Source organism: Typopeltis vanoorti, chromosome 14 (assembly GCF_054136105.1).
Source record: "Typopeltis vanoorti isolate ZY-2024b chromosome 14, IOZ_Tvanoo_1.0, whole genome shotgun sequence".
In the NCBI taxonomy this organism is placed as follows: Eukaryota; Metazoa; Arthropoda; class Arachnida; order Uropygi; family Thelyphonidae; genus Typopeltis; species Typopeltis vanoorti.
In genome coordinates this window covers 123147399-123169639 of record NC_143562.1, presented here as the reverse complement: position 1 = coordinate 123169639, position 22241 = coordinate 123147399, and the positions used below count along the sequence as shown (strand labels likewise).

At 35.7% G+C, this 22241-nt stretch overlaps 2 protein-coding genes across 7 annotated transcripts in view; one reads left to right on the top strand and one right to left on the bottom strand.

Annotated features, from left to right (window-relative positions):
• Nucleotides 1–9689, bottom strand: part of LOC150099877 (uncharacterized) — a 121283-nt gene extending 111594 nt beyond the window's left edge. For 3 of the 6 annotated variants that reach the window (XM_090404008.1, XM_090404013.1, XM_090404014.1), the window contains exon 1: nt 9433–9630. Coding sequence is in view for 1 of the 6 variants with exons in the window: in XM_090404014.1 (XP_090260140.1) it covers nt 9433–9440 (8 nt within the window). In the remaining 5 variants the exon portion in view is untranslated. Of the gene's footprint in view, nt 1–9111; nt 9131–9428; nt 9631–9667 lie in introns of those variants that run through there. The other 3 variants (XM_090404011.1, XM_090404010.1, XM_090404012.1) reach the window with 3 other exon arrangements.
• A 281-nt stretch (nt 9690–9970) lies between these two features.
• The window catches only part of LOC150099876 (M-phase inducer phosphatase-like), a 399908-nt gene continuing 387637 nt past the window's right edge, over nt 9971–22241 (top strand). Inside the window, exon 1 of the mRNA XM_090404127.1 lies at nt 9971–10057. The gene's annotated coding sequence lies outside the window, so the exon portion shown is untranslated. The remainder of the gene's footprint in view (nt 10058–22241) is intronic.

Below are 22241 nucleotides of genomic sequence, written 5' to 3'. Positions count from 1 at the left end.
GAAAGAAATCATGGGATATTGGTTGACAGGAAGCTAAAATTATTATTATACAGACACTCCCATGGAGTATGAAGACACACTGCATGAGACCCAAACGATCCACACTATATCTAGTACCTCTCTTGAACTCATTGACAAAGCATTCACAAACTGACTATGGCAAACTAGTCCACTCATTCACCACAACCAAAAAATTTAGTCCTCACACCCATGTTAACCACATTTACTCAATTTCCAGGGATGGTCTCTTGTTTGTCCAACTCTAGCCAAGTGTTGAAATATTTCCTATGCATTAATCTATAAACCCTTTCCTCTTTTTTCAACTAACTTTTGCAACCCACAAATCCTCAATCTACGATCACAGTGGTATTTGAATCATGCCAAGAAATCCAGATGTGTGCAGATGTATCAAGGCCTTAGGAATAATAACTTCTTTTATCTTTGCAAATGAGTGTATTCTTCAATAACCAAGTAATCCATGGTTATTAAAGTAGCTGTGGGCACCTCAGCAATATGCTCTGTGTAATTAAGCCATAATCTAAGAACACCCTTTATTTTCATCAATTTCCTAAAGTATAGGTCCATCTGTTTGTTATGTAGCTTGTAATATTTTGTTATCAAAATGTATAACTTAACATTTTTTCACATTACTGGCTCCCATTATCTTTTGGCCATACTGTTAGCTCATTTAAATCATCCTGCAAGCATTCTAGATCTGATTAACTACTATACTATACAAATTTGCATCATCAGCAAACAACTGACTATCAAGAGACAATTTGCAAAAGTTGTAAGTTACCCAGAAAACTGTCATAACAAAAAAAAGTACAATGAGAAGTTGGTAGTATTAACAATAACTATTTAGACTTACTGCTGGTTTGAACTCATTATTTTATGGGGTTTAATGGAATAAATTCAGCACCCCAGAATCCAGTTCACTACAGAAAAAGAAAATAACAATAGTCTTCCTTTTCTAGATACTCTACTTACAAGTCTCACCAATGGCACCCTTTCTTTCTTAGTTTACAGAAAACCTATCCACATGGGTAGATACATACACAAACTTTCCCCATCATCCCTCCTCTCAACAATATGGTTATCAAAACCCTTGTTAATAGAGCCTCCAAACTCTGTTCTGCTGGGGCTGATCATACTGCTGAGCTCTCGACTTTATTTACCAGACTTCCTGTCCAATAGCTACAATAGCAAAAAAATTTCAACAAATAATTGTTCCTATTATTTACCAAGAATCTATTATTAATAATACATTATTATTAAAATAATTTATTATTAACTAAGAATCCTCAACCATCCTCTATCACTTCCAGGTGTTTACAAAGTTCCTTGAGCCTACAACTTATCTTATTATGATCAAGCAATCTTACTAAATAGCTTAAGGAAATTACAACATACAATAGAATATACATTAAAATAAATTTGAATACATTTCCAATATTTCGGCAACATCACGTTGCCATTTTCACAGGATCTTAAAAACAAGATACGTGCACACAAGCACAACACACAGTAAATGATAACTAAGCAGGAAGCTATTCTTTCTGCTAAAATTCCTGATCATTACCAACTACCCCCCCCCATATCAAAATAATAAATAAATAAAGTATATTTCATTGTAAATGTCTATTTTATTTGAATTTATATGTTCATGTAAACAAAAAATATGAATATGAATTTTGGTCTATCTACTCACTGATGAGACCTCAATAAAGGTTGAAACTGGTCTGGGTAGTGACCTAATTCCATTAATGTAAAACAACATACATCTCCAAGGGCAGTGGTGTTCAACCTTTTTCACTATGCGAGCTACTTTTCTATAAAAAGTTATTCGACGATCTACTCTCTTATATAGATCACATTCCCCCAACCTGATATCTGATTCCACACAAATAAGCAACTAAAAACTTTGTATTTAAAATTTTATTTATCGCTTTTAATTATTTTAATACAACAAAAATATATATATATATATATATATATATATATATTGGAATAAAATATTTCTCTATTTTGGAAAACCAAAGTTAGAAAAAACAACAGATTGATTACAAACTCACAAGTTACAAGAAATGCAGTTGATTAAAAAAAAAAAAAAAGTTGATGTGAAATTTGGCATAGTTTGGACCTCACAATATTTTCATAGTCAAGTTGATATGAAGAAGTGGCCAATCGCAGACAATCATCCAAATGATCATTTGTAATTTGGTTTCTTAATTGATTTTTTTTTTTTTTTTTATGACGGTCATATTTGAAAATGTGGATTCTGACAAGTATGTCGATCCAAAACAGGATAGAATTTTTTGCGCAATATCAGTTAATATTGGGAATTTTACATGTGCATACTTCCAAACGACTTCTATTGATTTTAAATGTAAACTATTCTGAATGTTTATTATCTTAAATTCCACTTCAGCTTGGTTTATATCAAACAGCCCACTAATTTTATTTGAAATTTCTGTGCTGTTCAAGTTTTCTTGAAATGGATTATTGATAAAAGATACAATCATTTCAGTTTTATTAAAATCTTTAAATCTTGAATTTATTTCTTCCTCAACCAATTCTATTTCACGAATAAATTCTTTTAAATCATAGCGAAGCATTTCTTGTTTTTGTTCAAAAAAATTTTAATAAATATGGGAGATGTCTAAATTTGCGGTCATTTATATTTTTCTTTAATAAAATTAAGTATTGTTGGAAAGTTTTTATTGAAGTTAACATGTCAATTACATTTTTATCTCTACCTTGGAACTCTAAATTTAAATTGCTTAATTTTGTACAGAAATCTACTAAAAATGATAAGTGTAACAACCATCTTTTGTCACTCAATTGGGGATAAATATCTCCTTTATCATCAAGAAAATATTTTATATCGTTAATTAATACAAGAAATCTTTCTAAAAATTGACTTCTGTTGAGCCAGCGAACATTATTGTACAACAGAAGTTCCCTACCATCATCTGCCTGTAATTTAAATAACCGCTGTTGCAGGGCTTTTCCTCGAACAGAATTTACAATTTTAAATATAATATCCCAAACATCTTTTGTGTTTAATCTTTTACTACACAGTACTTGTTGCTAAATAATACAGTGGTACGTTAAAAAATTTGGATATTTGTCATCGTTTTTACATAATGAAATGAAGCCCGATTTATTACCTATCATTGCAGGAGCACCATCAGTAGTAATAGAAACAAGTTTAAAAAGCAGAAGTTTGTGTTGTTTCACAACTTCATCAAATGCCGAAAACACCCCCCCCACCTAGTCCTTCCCAATAATGGTATAATTTTCAAAAGTCATTTGATTCATCAAATTGTAATGAAAACGCAACACACTGGTGAATGTCTGACGTTAACCTGACCTGGAAACTTTCCTCCAGCAATTGGAACTCTTCCTTTTGGCAATTTGAAACCTTATCTGCGGCCTAGAAGTAGTCTCTCTTTAGCGACGTATTGAACTGAGAAGCTCCTTTCTGGAAGCATGAAACTCCTCTCTCAAGCAACGTGGATCCAGGCAGTCTCTCTGACGGAGACTCTGGACCAGGCGGCCTCCTCTCTGACAGCAATTCTGGAACCAGGACCCCCCCCCCTTCTGCTTGCTTCAGTCCCTTTTTATTAGGCCTCCTCTGAGACCTCGCATGAAGTTTGGCAATCCCCAAAGAATCAAAATGAGTCTTTCATCTTAAGTTTCAAGTTCGGCACGCCTTTTGCTCTCCTCCGCTTTCTTTCGATTATAAGTTGCCGGCCATCAAAAAGTTGTTTGAACTAACTCTTTCTGACTGATTTCGGAGATGTTTAGGCTTAGAGCCTGCAAGCCTCTCTCATACAAGTTTCAATAACAATCTTTCTAATGCCGCCATGTACAGCTTTGCCGACAAATACATTGCCTTTGTTTTTAACACTCTAACATATTCTTATTAAAGCAGTATATACAATTAGCTTCAAAAGAGCTATTTACAAAATCATCTAATACAAACTATAGCGAGACAAACAAAGTTTATTATTTTTTTTACAATATTCACATGGGAATTAACCTAAGTAAAAAATCAATGTAATGTGCTTTGGAATATTTAATATTTAAGCCACAATCCAGTTTTTACACTTTGCTTATAATCTTATTCACTCGGCTCGCTGCTTGACTTCCACTGATCCAAATTAACTCATTTACCTGGACTCATAACAAAATTACTGATTTGACAATTTTAACGAAAAATAAATAAATAGCAATACACTTAAAGCAAATTAAAAATAATACAAAATAATGATAAATAAAATATGTTTTCAGTTTTAATTAAATTTGTAAGCAAGGAGGAATACACAAGAGATCGACCAAAAATCGCTCTGCGATCGATAGGTTGAACACCCCCCCCCCTGTCCTAGGGGATGAGATTTACATTAGGGAAAATACTAATAGCGATCGTAGCTTTATCCACCTTTGCAACGAGTTACCCAGTATTGTACCAGCCAGGTGTTTGTTCACGCTTGGACTCGCTAACTTTTATAGTTTGCTATATTTGACATGAAACTCTTTGATTTCTATCTTAGTTTTCTTATCCGGCTTTGAAATAATGTGGGATTAAATATCCCCTTAATCTAAAAAAAATATGATTTTTAATAGAAGAAAATTTGGAATAGGTTCCTCTTCATTTCCCATCCATGAAAATCCACATTTCAAGTAATTCGTATCATACTTACGAAGATTTTTCATCTTCTTCCTAGTTGGTTCTCTAGAGATGTCAGACAACACACCCTTATCAATTTCATTTGATCCAGATACAATATAAACATTTCCTTGTTGCTTACAGCTACTTGTATTTGCTATTATTATGTGAGACCTCCGGGGAGCCCAAAGATTCATCGAGGAAGAGTGTGCCAACAGCATCGAATGATTGAATCCCTTCCAACTGCTAACCATGCCCAAACTTGCTTAACTTTTTTCATGAGCCATTAGTAGCAGAGGCTCTACCAACGTTTGCTGGCAATATTGCTCTCTTTTGTACATTTTATAAATCAAGTCTTTAACCAATGGACTTAAGAATTTGAAAGCTAAAGAAATTACTGTATATACTCAAATATATCTCTCACTTTTTTCCCAAAATTAAAGCTAAAAAATCGTGGTGCAAGAATATTGCAGAGATTTTCGGAAACTAAAGTTTTCAGAAAAAAACTGAAATGGTATGCTTACCAAGAAGCTCCTATTTGTTATCGCTACTTTTGGCATCGAGAACAGTTTCCTTGCGTGCATCGTCAAAGTCATCTACCCAAATAGCTTCATCTTTCTCATTATTTCAAGCAAAAATTACCAGTAATTTACAAGATACATAATGAACAATCCATTTTGCAAATGACTAATGAGAAGTAAAAGCAGAGTGCAAAACAGACAGCAATGGTAGGCCAGTAGAGATATAGCAGCTATGAAGTGCATATGATTGGTGCAGTATTAACAAAAGATCGCATGAACCAAAGACAAAAAGCAAGCCAACAGATGAGTTAAAATGCTAATTATCTTCAACTGAGTTCCATAATATCTGAAACACGTTCACTATGTATTTATATATATATATATATACTCTATGTATATACTCAAATATATCTATGTATATACTCAAATATATCTCTCACTTTTTTCCCAAAATTAAAGCTAAAAAATCGTGGTGCAAGAATATTGCAGAGATTTTCGGAAACTAAAGTTTTCAGAAAAAAACTGAAATGGTATGCTTACCAAGAAGCTCCTATTTGTTATCGCTACTTTTGGCATCGAGAACAGTTTCCTTGCGTGCATCGTCAAAGTCATCTACCCAAATAGCTTCATCTTTCTCATTATTTCAAGCAAAAATTACCAGTAATTTACAAGATACATAATGAACAATCCATTTTGCAAATGACTAATGAGAAGTAAAAGCAGAGTGCAAAACAGACAGCAATGGTAGGCCAGTAGAGATATAGCAGCTATGAAGTGCATATGATTGGTGCAGTATCAACAAAAGATCGCATGAACCAAAGACAAAAAGCAAGCCAACAGATGAGTTAAAATGCTAATTATCTTCAACTGAGTTCCATAATATCTGAAACACGTTCACTATGTATTTCTTAGTTAACACGTTCATGACGGGGTGGTGTCAAGCAAAACCATATGTTGCATCTGCAACATATGGTTTTGCTCGATTCCATAAGGCAGTTTCTGTTGGAGGGGGATGCAATTCATTAGTTAGTGCCATTTTTATCCCAGTTGTGTCTAATTGCACTATTTGTTGAGAAATATATTACACAGACTGCAAATGTCTTGTACATTACTCAGTGATACAATAAAAATATTTGTTTTTCTTGCATCTTCAGTATAGTATCGCTGTTGGGGAAGGCGTGTTGTTTACTGCACGGAGTGAGTTACTTTTGTAAAGACATGAACGTCGAGGCGATAGTAACTCGCAATCTGAGTAGAATTCATACATAATATACAACTTATTGAGAAATATATATGTTTAAAAATTTTTTTTCTTAATAATGATTCCATGCGCTAATGATTCATAGCCGAAAATTGCCATGTAGCTCTTGAAGGCCTTTTGGGAAAGATGAAGCTATTTTGCATACCCCTGGGAGTAAGCGTAAAACACTGATCTATACCAATGCCATCTACTACACACCACCACCGCTGGATTTTCACAGACAATCATAAACGTGCATGGCCATGGCAGGAATCAAATCTGCAGCCTTTTGGCTGGAGAAAGAATACACTAACCCCTCAACCAACCAGGCCAGCAATTTTTAATTTACCATCTTCACAAAAAATTGTGCCTAGGTAGCTGAAATTTTTTTACTTGTTCTATAGGTTCTCCATTCACAATGCTGTTGATATTTTCAATGTTTCGGCCTATTTTCATTGTCTTGTTATTTCTGTACTTCCTTCAATTCTAACTGCTGACTTACAACTCCAATAAAGACTAAGTAATGCCTGATATAATGCCCCATTGACATCATAACTATAGCATTTTAAATAGCTTTTCTCTTCATACCATGTCAAACGCCTTTTCCAGATCTACAACACTTAAGAGATCTTTGCTATATTCCCATGATTCCTCAATTATTTGTCTTAAAGTGAAAATCTGATCCTCACAGCGCCTCTATTTGGCATGAATCCAGCTTGTACTTCACCAAGCTTCCCATCCATCCTTCTCAACCATTTCTCAAGTATACTTACATAAATCTTACCAGGTACTCGGTAGGGAAATAACTGTAAGTCTCACATTCAGTTTTATTCCCTTTTTATACATGGGTACTATGGGAGCTCTACTACAATCATCTGGAATTCAGCCCAAGCCTTCTGAACTATGCAGTACCACTACAAAACTTTTATACTGCCACACTTTAGCATTTCTGATCTAATATCATCTACTCCTGCTGCCTTTCCACATTTCAAGCCTTTGATGGCTTTTTCTACTTCAAGAATGGATATGTATTCCTGACTGTATGCCTGTTGAGTGTTTTTTTACCATAGTGCTATAACTGCTTGTTTCATTTAGCAATTTTTCGAAGTAATTACTCTATACTTCTGATCTAATCCTGTGGCTTACTCTCTTGAGAGGTTGCAGCTGATTACTAGGGAAATAGTGATGCAAGGAGGTTTCCCGTTGCCTTCCTTGCAGTATATTTATGACTGTAGCCTGTGTGTTCACGGGTCAGGTTTGCCTGTTTGCGGGATGAAAACCCCAGATAAACTAGCAGAAAAAACTCTGCTGTCCAAGCCTAAGACAGGCTAACTTGACTGAGGAAGATCCTTAAGCTCCTCACGTCGTTGACAGGAATCAAACCTAGAACACTCCTTCCCCAGGTATATGGTTGCGAAGTGCAAAGCCTCTAGGTTAACCGCACAGACTACTCTATACTTAAAGGATATCTTTTTCTCCAGTTTTCATGTCGCCTTTATCATCTCTAATTCCTTTTACAGCACTCTACTCAATTTCTGAGCTTTTTTCGATAGCCTCCTGAATATCTTGCCACCTTCTTGATATTTATTTTTTATGTTCTTGCCAAAGTCCTCCCATAACTTCTCTTTAGCTAGTTTTACAGTGTTTAGCTTTCTTACATTTGTCTCTGTATTCTCTAAGAGCATAAGCTGAATTATTTGCCTGGAACTTTTCATATGCTTTGTTCTTTTCCTCCACTGCCTCTAACTTCCTGTGTCCATCATGGAGTTCGATTTTTCTATCCTTGCAGAAAACCAAGACACCTGTCTCTGGCTGAATCAATCAGTGTTTTCTTCAGGATTTGCTACTGAATCACCAAGGTTTGCTGTTCTCAAACTCTTTCATATTTCTCAAATCATGTTTGTGTATTTTTGTCTACAGTTCACATCTGAGTGCTGTTCAACTTTTATTTGCTTTAGAACATTTTTACATGTTCATCTTTTCAATATGAAATTCAACTTTATCCTGCTAATGGTGATCGTTTCCAATTTCAAATCCTTTGTACACTAGCATCCAGCACCAGTGAGAAAATCTCACTATCAATAATAACATAGTCAATGAGGCTTCTCTGCACGTGAATTTGTGCACATCTTTATGTTGGAACATGGTGTTAGTAATAACCAGTCCATGTCTTGAGCAGAAATCCAACAGGTATTTGTCATCATTAACTTTCCTCTTTACTCCAAATTTGCCCATAATAGAAGGAAAGGACTTCACATCACTTGCCTTAGTATCCCATAATGCAAAGCACACATCCACACCCAGAGGTTCACTTATGGGTCTGGCTCCGACTGATGAGACCTCAATGAATGTCGAAACCAGTCAGGGTAGTGACCTTCCCATATGAATTACCTTACTGGTATGTATAATACTAACTATGCATTATACATACCAGTACAAAGTACATATCCTTACTGGTATGTACTTTGCATTATCTGATACTAAGGTAAGTGATGTGAAGTCATTTCTATATATACCTTCTATATACAAGTTGCCCCAGTCCTGAAAATACTTCAGGTGCAAAATTTGTTTGCTTACACTTGGATAAAGGATTAAACCAAGTATACAATTTCTTGGTATCTTTAATTTACGGTATAACCAAATGGAAAAACTTGAAAGTGTCGAGTTTAGCATACCATTGATATATAACGAATCCAACAATATCGACTGGAGAAGGCAGTATATTACATTACAACGATATATAACACTTGGCAAGTGATACACAGAATCTTATTACAAACATGAAAACCATTCCTTTATTCATTCTCCTCTGTACTGTTACTGTTCGATTTTTATTGCTTTTATTTAATCGACATCATCGTTTTCTATACAGTATTACTATTTGTTTAAGTGCGTCAGAGGAAATACTAATAAGTTAAAGGAAAGAAGCAGGCTAATGTGCGAAATGAAAACCAACTAAGTACAAGTTTAGCAAACGTAACTTTTGATATACCTACAACAGCATAATGCAACGTCTTCCTTCAATATCTTTTGTCTCAAAGAGTAGTGGATTTGTTATTCATCACTTTCAGGTGTTTTTTAAATTAAAGCTCGAATACGGAAAGCGCTCAGAAAAATATCAAACTTTAAACATCTTATTTGGATACATAACTGAAAGAAACGAACATCAATATATGTATCACATACTCAATATAACAAACAATCACAAACCACTGTAACTAAAACATTTACCAAATATCTCGCTTCGAACTTTATCGTTTAGTCCCGCGTTTTTCTTTTATAGCGCCCTCTATAGTCATTTATACTATTTTCGAAGTTTCGTTTTAGGTAATGGTGTGTTGTATGTGTGAATACTTTGAAAACCCGTAATTATTTATATGAATATAAATTATCCCTTGTAATTTTAAGTTGTTTATTCAAATAAATTACATCATCATATGTTTCATGTGACATCAATATGACGTCATTAAGCGGACAACTTCGAAACGTACAAGTGAATCCCATCCCGTGTTAAGTGCCTTAATTCTGTTAATGGTGGAGTGTAAAGAAGTTATTCCAAGGAAAAATAAAATAAAAATAAGCTTTTTAAAGCATTTAAACGTAATTGAATATAGTTTTGGGGTATGTATAAATATTGGTGAGAAAGAAGTTTACTTGCATTCAATCACATTGGATAGGAGTAGTCGCTAATTTAAGAAAAATGCTTTATATTTTTATTGCATGTATGGAAAATTATGTTAGAAGTAATAAACAGTCTAGGCCTAGATGAAAATACGTCACATTCGAAACCTATGTAATAGGGAAGCAAAAGTTAACCAACTCTGGTTTGCAAACACTCGCTTAAATACCTGTTAAAAACGTTATTCTGACATTTTTGTCAACCTTAATGTGGGATCACAACCTTGCTTATCGAAGGACAGAACTGGCCTGAAAAAGGAACTTTGTCTGACAACTCTGGAGAAGGAATATAAATAAAGAAAGTAGGCCAAACTTTGGATGTTAATATTCATTGTCTACCTGCAGTGCCCCCATTGTCATATTTAATTCATAACTGTTACAGTTGATTGTTATGAAATGTCTGAACTGAGTAGATGTTACCGAATCGTCTCTCAGTTGTCGTGCATTCATAATAAAAGCATAGCCCTTATTCTGGTAATTTTCAGGTGAATAATGTGAATGAAAACATTCTTTTCTCTCCTAAGAAAACTTAGCGCTTCCCCTCCACACGTGTTAATTTTTTGCTATCTGTTAATCCACTTCCTCTTTCCTTTATGTTTTGACTAGTTATCCTATATTCTCATTGCCATCAACAACTACTTTCACAAATTTATGCACCATGCCTCTTGGGAATACCTCAATTAGCAAGTTCCTGTGGAGATTCCATAGCTCAGTCAGTGACTAATTCTTAAAAAGATTGCTTACTATCTAGAAAGCAGAGAATCGTTTGACTTGCTTTCCATTTGAGAAATCCTTAGACTGTCTCATATGGCCAGGTTGGCTAAGTGGTTAGCATATCCACTCTAGCCAAAAGGCTGTGGGTTTGAATCCTGCTATGGGCATGAATGTTTGTGATTGTCTGTGAAAATAGTGGTGGTGGGTGGTAGATGGCATTGGTGTAGTTGCAGTTCGTTGTAGCTGGTGGATTGAGTGGCAGCTACCAAGAGCTGTATAGTAGATGCCCTCCCTCGATGAGTCTTTGGAGGTGTCACGTAATAATAATAATATTTTCAAAACAGACAAGCTACAGAGATCTTTACCATTTTATGGTCTACTGTCTACTATTTGTGGTTGGATTGCATAATTTCCTCTCTGGTTATTGATTACATTATCATGTTGGATAATTTTCTTTCTTTAAGCTTCCCTCAAATGCTCGAGTACTTAAGGACTTTTTCATAATTACTGTTTCTCCTATTCATAAATACTCTCACTAATCACAAATCCTATTCATAATGTTGCTAGTGACAGTGCACTCCATTTCTCTTCATTTGACCAATCCTTCAGTGTTCATATATCCTAAACTATCTTCTATAGTCAATGCCTAAAATACTGATTTCCTTGCCATATTTCAGTGGAGTGAAGACCATCTTGTCAACTCTAATGTTATTAAACTTCTATTTCTTGCATAAAAGATCATTATTTATCTCTTACGTTTCGTGATATCCAGATCTCTAGTGCAAGATCGGATCCTTCTTCTTGGGTTGACTTGTATCTCCTGGTATATATGCACATCAGTCATAACCTTCACAATCTCCCAAAACCAAAAAAGTATCTTCTTCCACTCCAGAAGAGTATCTCATCTGAACAACTTCCAACACCATATAAATTGTGAATCTACTCTACTTTAGGATGTTGTTCTTATGTTTGGGCTGTTGTATACTAACATTCCCCTGACACTGCAATATAAGCCTGATACTATGCAGAAGAGAGCAATCTGGTTAATTTATGTTCCATCTCTTGCAGACTCAGCTACTTTATCATATTATCCTTCTATCTTATGTCTCTTCTCTAGGTATTTTCATGGTGCTATTCTGCTTAACTGATTTTACTGGGGAACAGTGGAACATAGAACTTTCCCTTTTCCTAAACAGTCAACACATGAAAAACTGCTGATAAACATTCATGCACTGTCCAGCTTCAAACCCCCTGAATCAGTTTCTTATTCTTCTCACTCATTCTGCTATTTATATGCTTAGAAACAATCTTCCTCACTCGGTTTTCTCTAAGGACCACAACCTCCAGTTATCAAAAATCATATCAGGTTCCTTAGTAAGACCTTGTTTAGTGTGACAATGTGTGATGCTATAAGCTTTGCAGCCTCTTGTATATATGGTTAATAATAAAAAAGCAAAAAAGATGCAACACTACACTCATAGCCTCAGCTGCTTTTGCCTTGCATTTTTTTAGTTATAATTCAGTGGAGGGATACCAATATTAAATATGAATAACAGATCACTCAACAAATATGCATTTGATTGGAACTTCAGCAATCTCCTTGGAGGTCAAAGATTCATCATGGGAGGTCCATTCCATACACTAACTAATAACCAATGTGCAGTATGAAAAGGTTCCATATTACACATGAAACCTTTTCAACATATTCATCACTCTCTAAGCAGTAAAGTTAGTCTTTCTAATCACACACTTCACTCCCCAGGAGTAACTCTGTGTACTCTTTCCTTATGTCATGAACTGAAATTTTCTGCATCTATATGCTGACCTGGTGCAGAGTGGTTATTGTATCAGCAGACTTTGGGTTCAAATCCTGCTAAGCTCATAGATTTCTGTGGCTGTCTTTAGATGGGCGATAAATTTGACCTTTTGGTATGGGACTTTGCTTGAAAAAGATTCAGGCATTGGTGTAGATGATGCGGTTCTCTGTAGTTGGTGGATTGAGTGGGGAGAGGGAGTTGTAGAGCAGGTGCCCTCCCTCAATGAGTCTTTGGACTCCTTGGAGGTGTCATGTAATAATAGTATTTTTCATTTTAAATCAAACCTAGAATGCTTATTTAGCAAAGGAGCAATCCCTATGATTGAACATGCTGGCATTGACCTATGATTTAGGAATTTAAACTATTATGACATAATGCATTTTGAAACACATACCTTGGGATGGGCTTGGAGTACTTCGTGTTCTATCTTCATAAACTTGAAATTTATAAACTTAGCTGAGATAATATTATATTATCAATAAATTGTTTAAAGGCATAAGAAACCGAACAAACATAAAAGAATTATTATTTTTCTGACTGCCATGACTCGTCGCGAGATATCAACACTAGTGAGCACAAAGTCTATCATACCACTCTTTAAAATCAACAGTCTGCACATTCACCACCTTCTCAGGGAATGCATTCCACTCTCCATGCAAAAAATTTACTTTTTAACCTTTTACTCACTACTTCCTTTTGCATTTCCAGGGATAGCCTCTTGTTCCTTTTCCTCATTCTACCATATGAAAAATCACCTCAGCGTTAATACAATAATAACCCTTCAACATTCAACAGGTTAAATGTCTCTATCATATCCCCCCCCCTCCCCTTTTAACTTCTATCCAAACTCTGCAGTTTGCATGCCCTCAGTCTATCTTCATAATCATCATTGTACAGTTTCCCTACATCATTTTTGTTATTCGTCTCTGCACCCTCTCCAAGATTACTTCATCCTTTTCAAATCCTGGAACAGCACATTTTTTTTTATCTCTTGTGGCCAATGTTCTCCTCAACATTGTTGCAATTCTCTGAGCCGTCTTCACAACCTTTGCAATATGTCCTTGGAACTTAAATCTCCATCCACAATCAATCCAAGATCCCTTGCTTCTTTCACACTTCCTCCAGTATAACTCCAACAAGTGAGTATGATACATCCATTCTGTGGATCGTAAATTTTAAAACCTTACATTTAGTTTATTTTTATGGCTCTTTAGCCTATTTTTGTTTAGGATTGCCCTTTTATAGAGTTATTGGCTTTTTACTCAAATTTTAGGACATTACTGATGTTTTATATAGACAGATATATGAAGAATATATAGGTGGAATAATTCGTACATACCTTTGTGGGGTATTGCTGGCTGGCTGCATTCAGCGGCATTCCAGCGATATACATTCATCTACTTCCTTCAACAGTAGATTGAAAGGAAGGAGATTTGAAAAATCTGGGGTAGAGAGAGATGTGGGAGAATTATTGGTGAGGCAAGGGGGTATCTGAACTTTTTGAAAAACTCTAGTTTATTTATATCATTTTTAAAAGAGAATACTTTGGGATGGGGTGAAAATAGAAATTTTTTGGGAAAGGATATGGTGGGATAAGATCAGAGGTAGGAGTAACGGGATGTGATCCGTTTTGACAGTTCATCGTCTTCAGAGCTTGTGGGAGAAAGTGGAGGCAATGCCATGTCAGCTTGGTGTTTCTGTGTTTGGTGTATCTGTGTTGTTTCTTATTGGTCGGAGTCGTGACCTAATTTTTATGTTGTGGAGCTTCCAACTTTTGGAGATTATGTAGGGCTGGTGGAATTTTATTGAGTTTTTCTCACATTTTATGGCTATCATTTCCGATATTTTCCAAATCCCCTTCTTTTCAATCATCCTTCCTTCAACAGCAGATGAACATATATAGCCACATGCCACTGAATAAGAAGACAGCCAGCAGCACCCCCACAAAGGTTTGTCAGAATTATTCCTTGGTATATTGTAGACAGATATATGAAGAATATATATCCCTATATATTCTTCATATATCTGTCTATATAAAACATCAGTAATGCTCTAAAATTTGAGTAAAAAGCCAATGACATTATAAAAGGAACACTCCTAAACAAAAATAAGCTAAATAGCCATAAGAATAATATTTGCTTAGAGGAATTTAACATAGGAATTTTCCCAGAAATACTATCTTACATTTAGTTCCATTAAACTGGCATCCCAAAGCATTTCCCCACCCTTTCATCTTATTCAGATCCTCTTGAAGAGCAAAAACATCAGCACTATTACTAATAACCCTCCCAAGCTTCACATCATCTGCAAACAACTGAACATCTCCCTGTAGTCCTGCGATGATATCATTGACATAAAAATTGAACAGCAATGGTCCCAGAACTAAACCTTGTGGAAATCCACTTGTAACCTTTATACTCCTTTATACCTTCCCGTATGCAACTCTCTGATATCTATCAGAGAGCCAATCACCAATTCAGTCTTCTAAACTGGTATAATGCAACTTAAAAATCGATTCGTTGTGTGCACCCTGTCAAATGCTTCGGAAAAATCCAAAAATAATGACTTCATCCACTCTCTTGTTACTATTGCTATTGTAAAAGGCACTAAAATGAGTGCCATTTAACAAATCCATGCTGTCCTGCATAAATAATATTACCCCCCATCTGGTGAATTCTGTATATGAGTTCTTACCAATTTCTCCAAAATATTAACTGCAGAAGAAATACTAACAGGCCTATGGTTTGATGCCTCCATTTTACCACCATGATTATGCAATGTTACTATCTTAAACTGTTTCCACTCTCTAAGAACCTGCCCCATTACGAGACTTTCATTAAACAACACAGTTAGTTCCATAGCACATTCCCTTAAAAGACGTGAAATTCCATCTAGTTGCACTGCCTTATTGACAATTAGTGTACTCAGTATTTAGAATACATTCTCTTCATTCACTTCACATCTCATCATCCTTGTAGGAATAAAGCCAGTAGTACCAAGATGAACACTTTAATAAAGTGATTCCCATCATCTGCTGTGGTCACGTGATTCCCATCTCCATCCTTCAAGATGACACATCCACTATCATTTTTCTTCCTACTCCCCACAGTCAAAACACTCCTTGGATTGCAGCCAGGCTCCTCTCATATTCTAATTTTTCTCTTCTAACTTTTCTACTTTCCTTGAGCCTTATATTCCTTATTTAACTGTTCTTCAACTTTATATTCTTTATTCAACTGTTCTTCAACTTTATATTCCTTCAATGATCTTTATTTCTCCTTTTATTCCTTTTGTCATCTATTTGACTCCAAACTGCTTTATCTTCTTCCTCACTCAAGGTATGTAATCTCTCTCATTGCTGTCACCAATTTTTTCTCAAGTATCTCCCATTCACTCACAACCTCTCTTAAATTCTTTCATTCACTGCTGCTGCAAGTTGTGCAGTGAATGAAATTTTCTAAGTCTATGATAGTCACTTGCATGATAATTCCACTTAAATTCCTTCTGTTCTAATAACTCCAAAGATATTCATCCTCTATGTCAGGAATACATGGTCATTCCCACCAACGGGAGGGCAAGTATGTCATCTCAGTCACAAACATGTCATCTGATGCTGCGACCAAATCCAGAACTCTCGATCCTCATGTTCCCTCCACCACATGCTGTTTATATCACTATAGTTGAAGTCCCCCATAATGATCACTTGCCAAACTAATTTCTCCAAACGTTTCTTGTTCATGGGGTGCTTAAGGGTCAAAGCTATATAATTGAGAGGAAACCTCCACATTGCCTTTAAAGGAATACGGAGAGCTGATCAGGGCTTCTGACCTAATGTCCAATCCTCACCTTCTCGTGGTTCATCCTGTTAAGTATCTACCTGGATACTAAACGAATGAGGATGCGATTGCAATTTGGGATTTAGAAGACCAAATTGTATTCTTATTGGCTTAAACCAAAATATCAAATGATGGTACAACATGACAGAATTTCATGGTGGCTGGGGTGTCACCCGGTTAAACAAGACCCCCAATTGTTTTTGCCAGGGAACCAGGCAAACTGTGAAAAGTCAGCTACTGGAACAAATCCTAAAACCCACCCCAACTCAATATCACGAGTTCAAGATCAGTACAATCAACATAAGAAGCCTGAATGGTAAAGAAATGGAGCTAGCTGAGGAATTGGATAAGTACCAGATCGACATAATAGGGGTGACTGAAACAAAAAAAAGCAAAAACTGGTGAGATCTTTCTGAGCAATAAATACAAAATGTTATAATCAGGCAATGACAATCATTGCCTGAATATAACAATCATGGAAAACAAGGAGTAGCCATAGTATTCAACACTAAATACAAGGCTAATCTTCTTCAATGGCAGGCAATCTCAAGTAGAGTGATGTGGGTAATATCAGAATGGGGAACTGAACAATGAGACTTATTTAAGCCTATGGTCCCACAGAAGGTTCTACTAAGGTAGAAGTGGAGGAATTTTTTGAGGCTTTAGAGAAAGCAATTGACATATTGAAAAAGGTGGTCCTCTTTGGGGGATCTAAATGGCAGAGTAGGAAATGATTGTGAGATATACAAAAATATTTTGGGAAAATTTGGAGAAAAGAGCAAAGCTAATAATAATGGCAAATATCTGTTGGATTTCTGCTCAGGACATGGACTGGTTATTACTAACACAATGTTCCAACATAAAAATGTGCAGAAATTCACATGTAGAGAAGAGGCTAGGAATAAAAAAAAGTCTCACTATGTTATTGTTGATAGCGATATTTTCCCTCTAGTGCAGTACACCAGAGTGTACAGAGGATTCAAAATTGGAGGTGATCACCATTTAGTCTTGAGCAGGATAAAATTGAATTTCATATTGAAAAGAATAACATATAAGAAAGTTTTAAAGTGAATAAAAGTTGAGCAGCTTTCAGATGTGAACTGCAGACTAAAATACACAAACATAATTGAAGAAAAAAATGAAAGAGGTTTGAGAACAGGAACCAAACCTTGGAGATTCATTGGCAAGCCCTGAGGAAAACACTGATTAATTCAAGCAGAGAGGCATGTGATGAGGTTGTCTGTAAAGATAGAAATTTCTGAAATCCATGGTGGTCACAGGAAGTTAAAGAGGCATTGAAATAAAAGAAGACAGCATATCAAAAGTTCCTTTTAAATAAGTCAACTTGTGCTCTCAGAGAATATAGAGATAAATGTAAAACTAGCTAAACAAGTCATAGGAAGACTTTGGTAAGAACATTGAAAATAAATATCAAGAAGGTGGTAAGATATTCTGGAGGTTGTTGAAGAAGTGCACAAATGTAAGAAAGAGTGTTGTAAAAGGAATTAGATGATAAAGTGACATGAAAACAGGAGAAAAAGATATCCTTGATGTATGGAGTAATTACTTCAAAAAATTACTAAATGAAACAATCATTGATGACAACACAGTGTTAAAAACACTGACCAGGCATGCAGTCAGGAATACATATCCATACTTGAAGTAGAAAAAGCCATCAAAAGCCTGAAACGTGGAAAGACAGCTGGAGTAGATGATATTCAACCAGAAATGCACAAGTATGGAGGTATAAAAGTCTTACAGTGGCTTCACTGCATTGTTTAGGACCGGACAGAGGGATGAATTCCAGATGATTGGTGTAGAGCTCTCATATTACCCATATATAAGAAGGGAAATAAAACTGAATGTGAGAATTACAGAGGTATTTCTGTACTGATTGTTTCTGGTAAGATATATCCAAGTACTTGAGAAACAGTTAAGCAGGATGAAAAGCTTTTTGAAGAACAAGCTGGATTCAAGCCAAATAGATGCTGGAGGATCAGATTTTCACTTTACGACAGATAGATGAGAAATCACGATAATGTAACAAAGATCTGTATTTAAGTTTTGTGGATCTGGAAATGGCATGTGACAAGGTGCCATGAGAGAAGCTATTCGAAACGATACAGTTATATGGTATCAATGGGACATTATATCAAGGTATACTTAGTCGTTATTTGAGTTGTAAGTCAGAAGGAAGTACAGGAAGGTGGTTTAATATTAAATCTGGTGTGAGACAAGGATGTACGTTATTCCCTCTGTTATTCATTATCTTTATGGATCACATTATGAAGGAAAGTGGTATTAAACCTGGTATCAAAATTAGAGATATTAATCTGAGCTCTTTGCTTTATGCGAATGATGTTATACTTCTAAATAAATCTCTACAAGTCTGCAAGATTCCCTGACTAAATTGAATAACTATTGTAGTAGATATGAAGGTCAGCATTAAAAAGACAAAGAATATATACAGAAACATTGAAAATAACTGCATCGTGAATGGAGAACCGATAGAACAAGTAAAATATTTCAGCTATTTAAGCATGAGTTTTAGTGAAGATGATAAATTAAATATGGAAATAGAACAGAATCAACAAAGCTGGTATGATAGGCAGTCAGCTGAATAAATTTATATGGAATAAGAGAGAAATTAGCCCAAGCACTAAATTATCTATATACAGGACAGTGTTCAAGCCAATTTTAACTTATGGATCTGAGATCTGGGTGAGAAGTAAAACACTTGACAAAAGACTATAGACTGCAGATATGAGAGTCCTCTGAAAGATTAGGGGCATGAATAGATGGCATCAATGGCAATATCATATTAAAAACGAGGATATTAGGAAAGAACTTGCCACTGTCAGCATTCAGGAATGTGTTAGCAGAGCTAATCTCGGGTGGTATGGTCACTTATACAGAATGGGAGAGAAAAGATTAGCCAAACAAGTGTTCTCTGCCATGTTGCAAGAAAAAAAGACCCAGAGGAACACCAAGAAATAGGTGGATTGATACAGTAGAAGATAGAAATATAAGATCTGGTAATGTTGGAGTCTTGATAGCTAACAGATTGATTTGCAGGAAAATTGTAGATTGGAAGTTAGTAATGATGTAAATTTTTCATGTAATACTATCATATCCTGTACACCCCTTGAGGGCATATATCAGGGATTTGATGATGTTTCTTGCATCCCGCTAAATATCTTGTCACATAAACATCCGTCTTACACTATATACTCTCCAAGCCATTAGTGTTATTTCCACTGTGATTCTCTGCCATGTGAGCGCACAATTCATCTCCTATCACGAGTAACATTTCATCACCACGTTGAGCTTCACTATCCTGCCAAAATATGCTATGCCCTTCAATTTCTATTCCTGTTAGAGCATCTTCCTCAGTTAACTAAGTTTCACTGATATCAACAACCTTGTGATGGAATGAGTCATTCAGTGCCACAAACTCATTCCCTTTATTCTTAGTGCTGCTAGGATTTGTATACATAAAAACCAGTATATTGCCAGCCTTCTCATAGCCATTATTACTCCCTTAATTCAAATGCAATCCAACTCTTGCACACTGCTCCCTTCTATCAAATGTACTCCACACATTCACATATTCCAGATCCCTTTATCTGCACATTCTCACTGTCATCTCATTCATCATCACTGATTTTTTCCACTCTATATTATCATACTGGGGCAACACATATCTTTCCTTAGACACATTTCTGCTGCACTGTGTCTAACATCGACCTCAAATGTTTCACACTACCTCTCAAGTCACTCATCCCAACCATATCCACAGTTTCACCCCATCATTGGTACCATTGCCCTACAATCTTCTGTATTCCATCAGGCAAGTGCTCCTCTGGCACTGTACTTTGCATCCCCCCCCCCCTGAATCAGCAAGTCTTCATACATGACACTCCAAACAGATTCATTCATCCTTTCACTGGCATCCCTGACTTTTACGGCTTCCACTCTCTCTCCTTTCTCTCTTTCTTCCTATAAAATATGAATGTTAGAAATACCTTGGCACTGATGAAAAAACAGAAAAAGGATGAATAATGCAGGCAATTAATTTTAAACCTCTAAAAGGAGGAATCAATAAAACAATGTTGCATAATTATGGTGTATGAGCCATTTCAATGTGTCATCTTCAGAAGTGCAAACAGTGCTCTACTGAAGGAAAGAATGAGAGATGGGGAAAAAACCTGCACATCTCTCATCATCTTCTCATGTGTGCACCACTTTGGACACTAAGGTTTGAACGGTATTCAAAAACTGACAGATTTGGGATTTCTGTAGAGTTAGTAGATAGCCAGCCTGGTTAGCCGAGTGGTTAGCGTATACACTCTCCAACCGAAAGGTTGCTGGTTCAAATCACAGACAATCACAAACATCTGTGGGCATGGATGTTTGTGATTGTCTGTGAAAATAGTGGTGGTAGTCAGTGGTAGATGGCGCTGGTAGAGTGGTGGAGACGGAGAGTTGTAGAGCAGGTGCCCTCCCTCGACGAGTCTTTGGACTCGCTGGATGTGTTATGTAATAATAATAATAATAAATGGGTGAAAACTAGCATCTTGAGCAGAAAATAATGCATAGTTATACTGATGTGATGTGTTACACTATGTTGAGAGAGGCTGGAGGTAATTGTCAGTCCAAGTATAGAGAGAGAGAGATGATTATTCCTTTAATAATCAAGTAAAAAAATATTGGATGATTAGCTCTGACATGCTTTTTAATTCATGTTAGTCTACTGAGAGTACATCTAGCATTTCCCTGTGGTAGGCACCACCTGAGAAGTGGGTTTGGATTTTTTTCCAACCACGATTATCATAAAACTTAATAGTGACAATTAGTGATAACTAATTGTCACTATTTATTATTTATTACATTATCACAATAGTGATAATGTAACAATTAATTATTTACCTTCAGTTTGATTCAGATCCACCATTTACAAGATGTTATGCCTTGTTCTTATCTATTCCCATTGTTCCATCCTTTCTTTTAGGCTTACACATTGATCCGAATACATTTTGGAAAATTATGGAGACAACTACCGTGTTTGACTAAAACTTTAGTTTAACATAAACTAAAATCCACTTTCAAAGTTTCGACCTTTATATCAAGGTCATCTTCTGGAGCATATGCACTATATACAGAAAACAAGCCACGCTACAATCTACATGGTTTGTTAAAATTACTGACCAACCGTTACAACAATTATTGGCCTAACCTGGCGAAAAAAATAAAATAAGAAATGAAAAATAAAAATATACATCAATGCTAGAGTCCTATTATTAATTTTATCTACAATGCAACTTTACTGGTTGTAAAATTACTATGCAGCAACAACAAGTCTATATGTGTGTGTGTGTGTGTGTATATATATATATATTTATTAACACCATGATCATACATATACATTCCAACCAGTTGGTATGGAATGGTTTCCAATACTGGCTGAAGGTTGCCTAGAGTCCTGACATATGCTGGATACTGCGTATCTGGTTGGGCTGAATGTGTGCCATCCAGATTCCTGAAATTTTCATGCTGCCATTATTGTTAATATTTGGGTGGTTTATCAGAATTTCGCAGGCTACCTTAAATTTTCTTTCATACCAAATTTTTGTGTGGTGTAAAGAGCAGGTACTTTTTCAGTTGATTTGGTGTAAGGTGTTGAGAGCGTGATCTGAGAGGTCTGCTTCACCAAAATGGTTATATTTGATGTGTCTTATGTGTTCTTTCTTACATCCACAG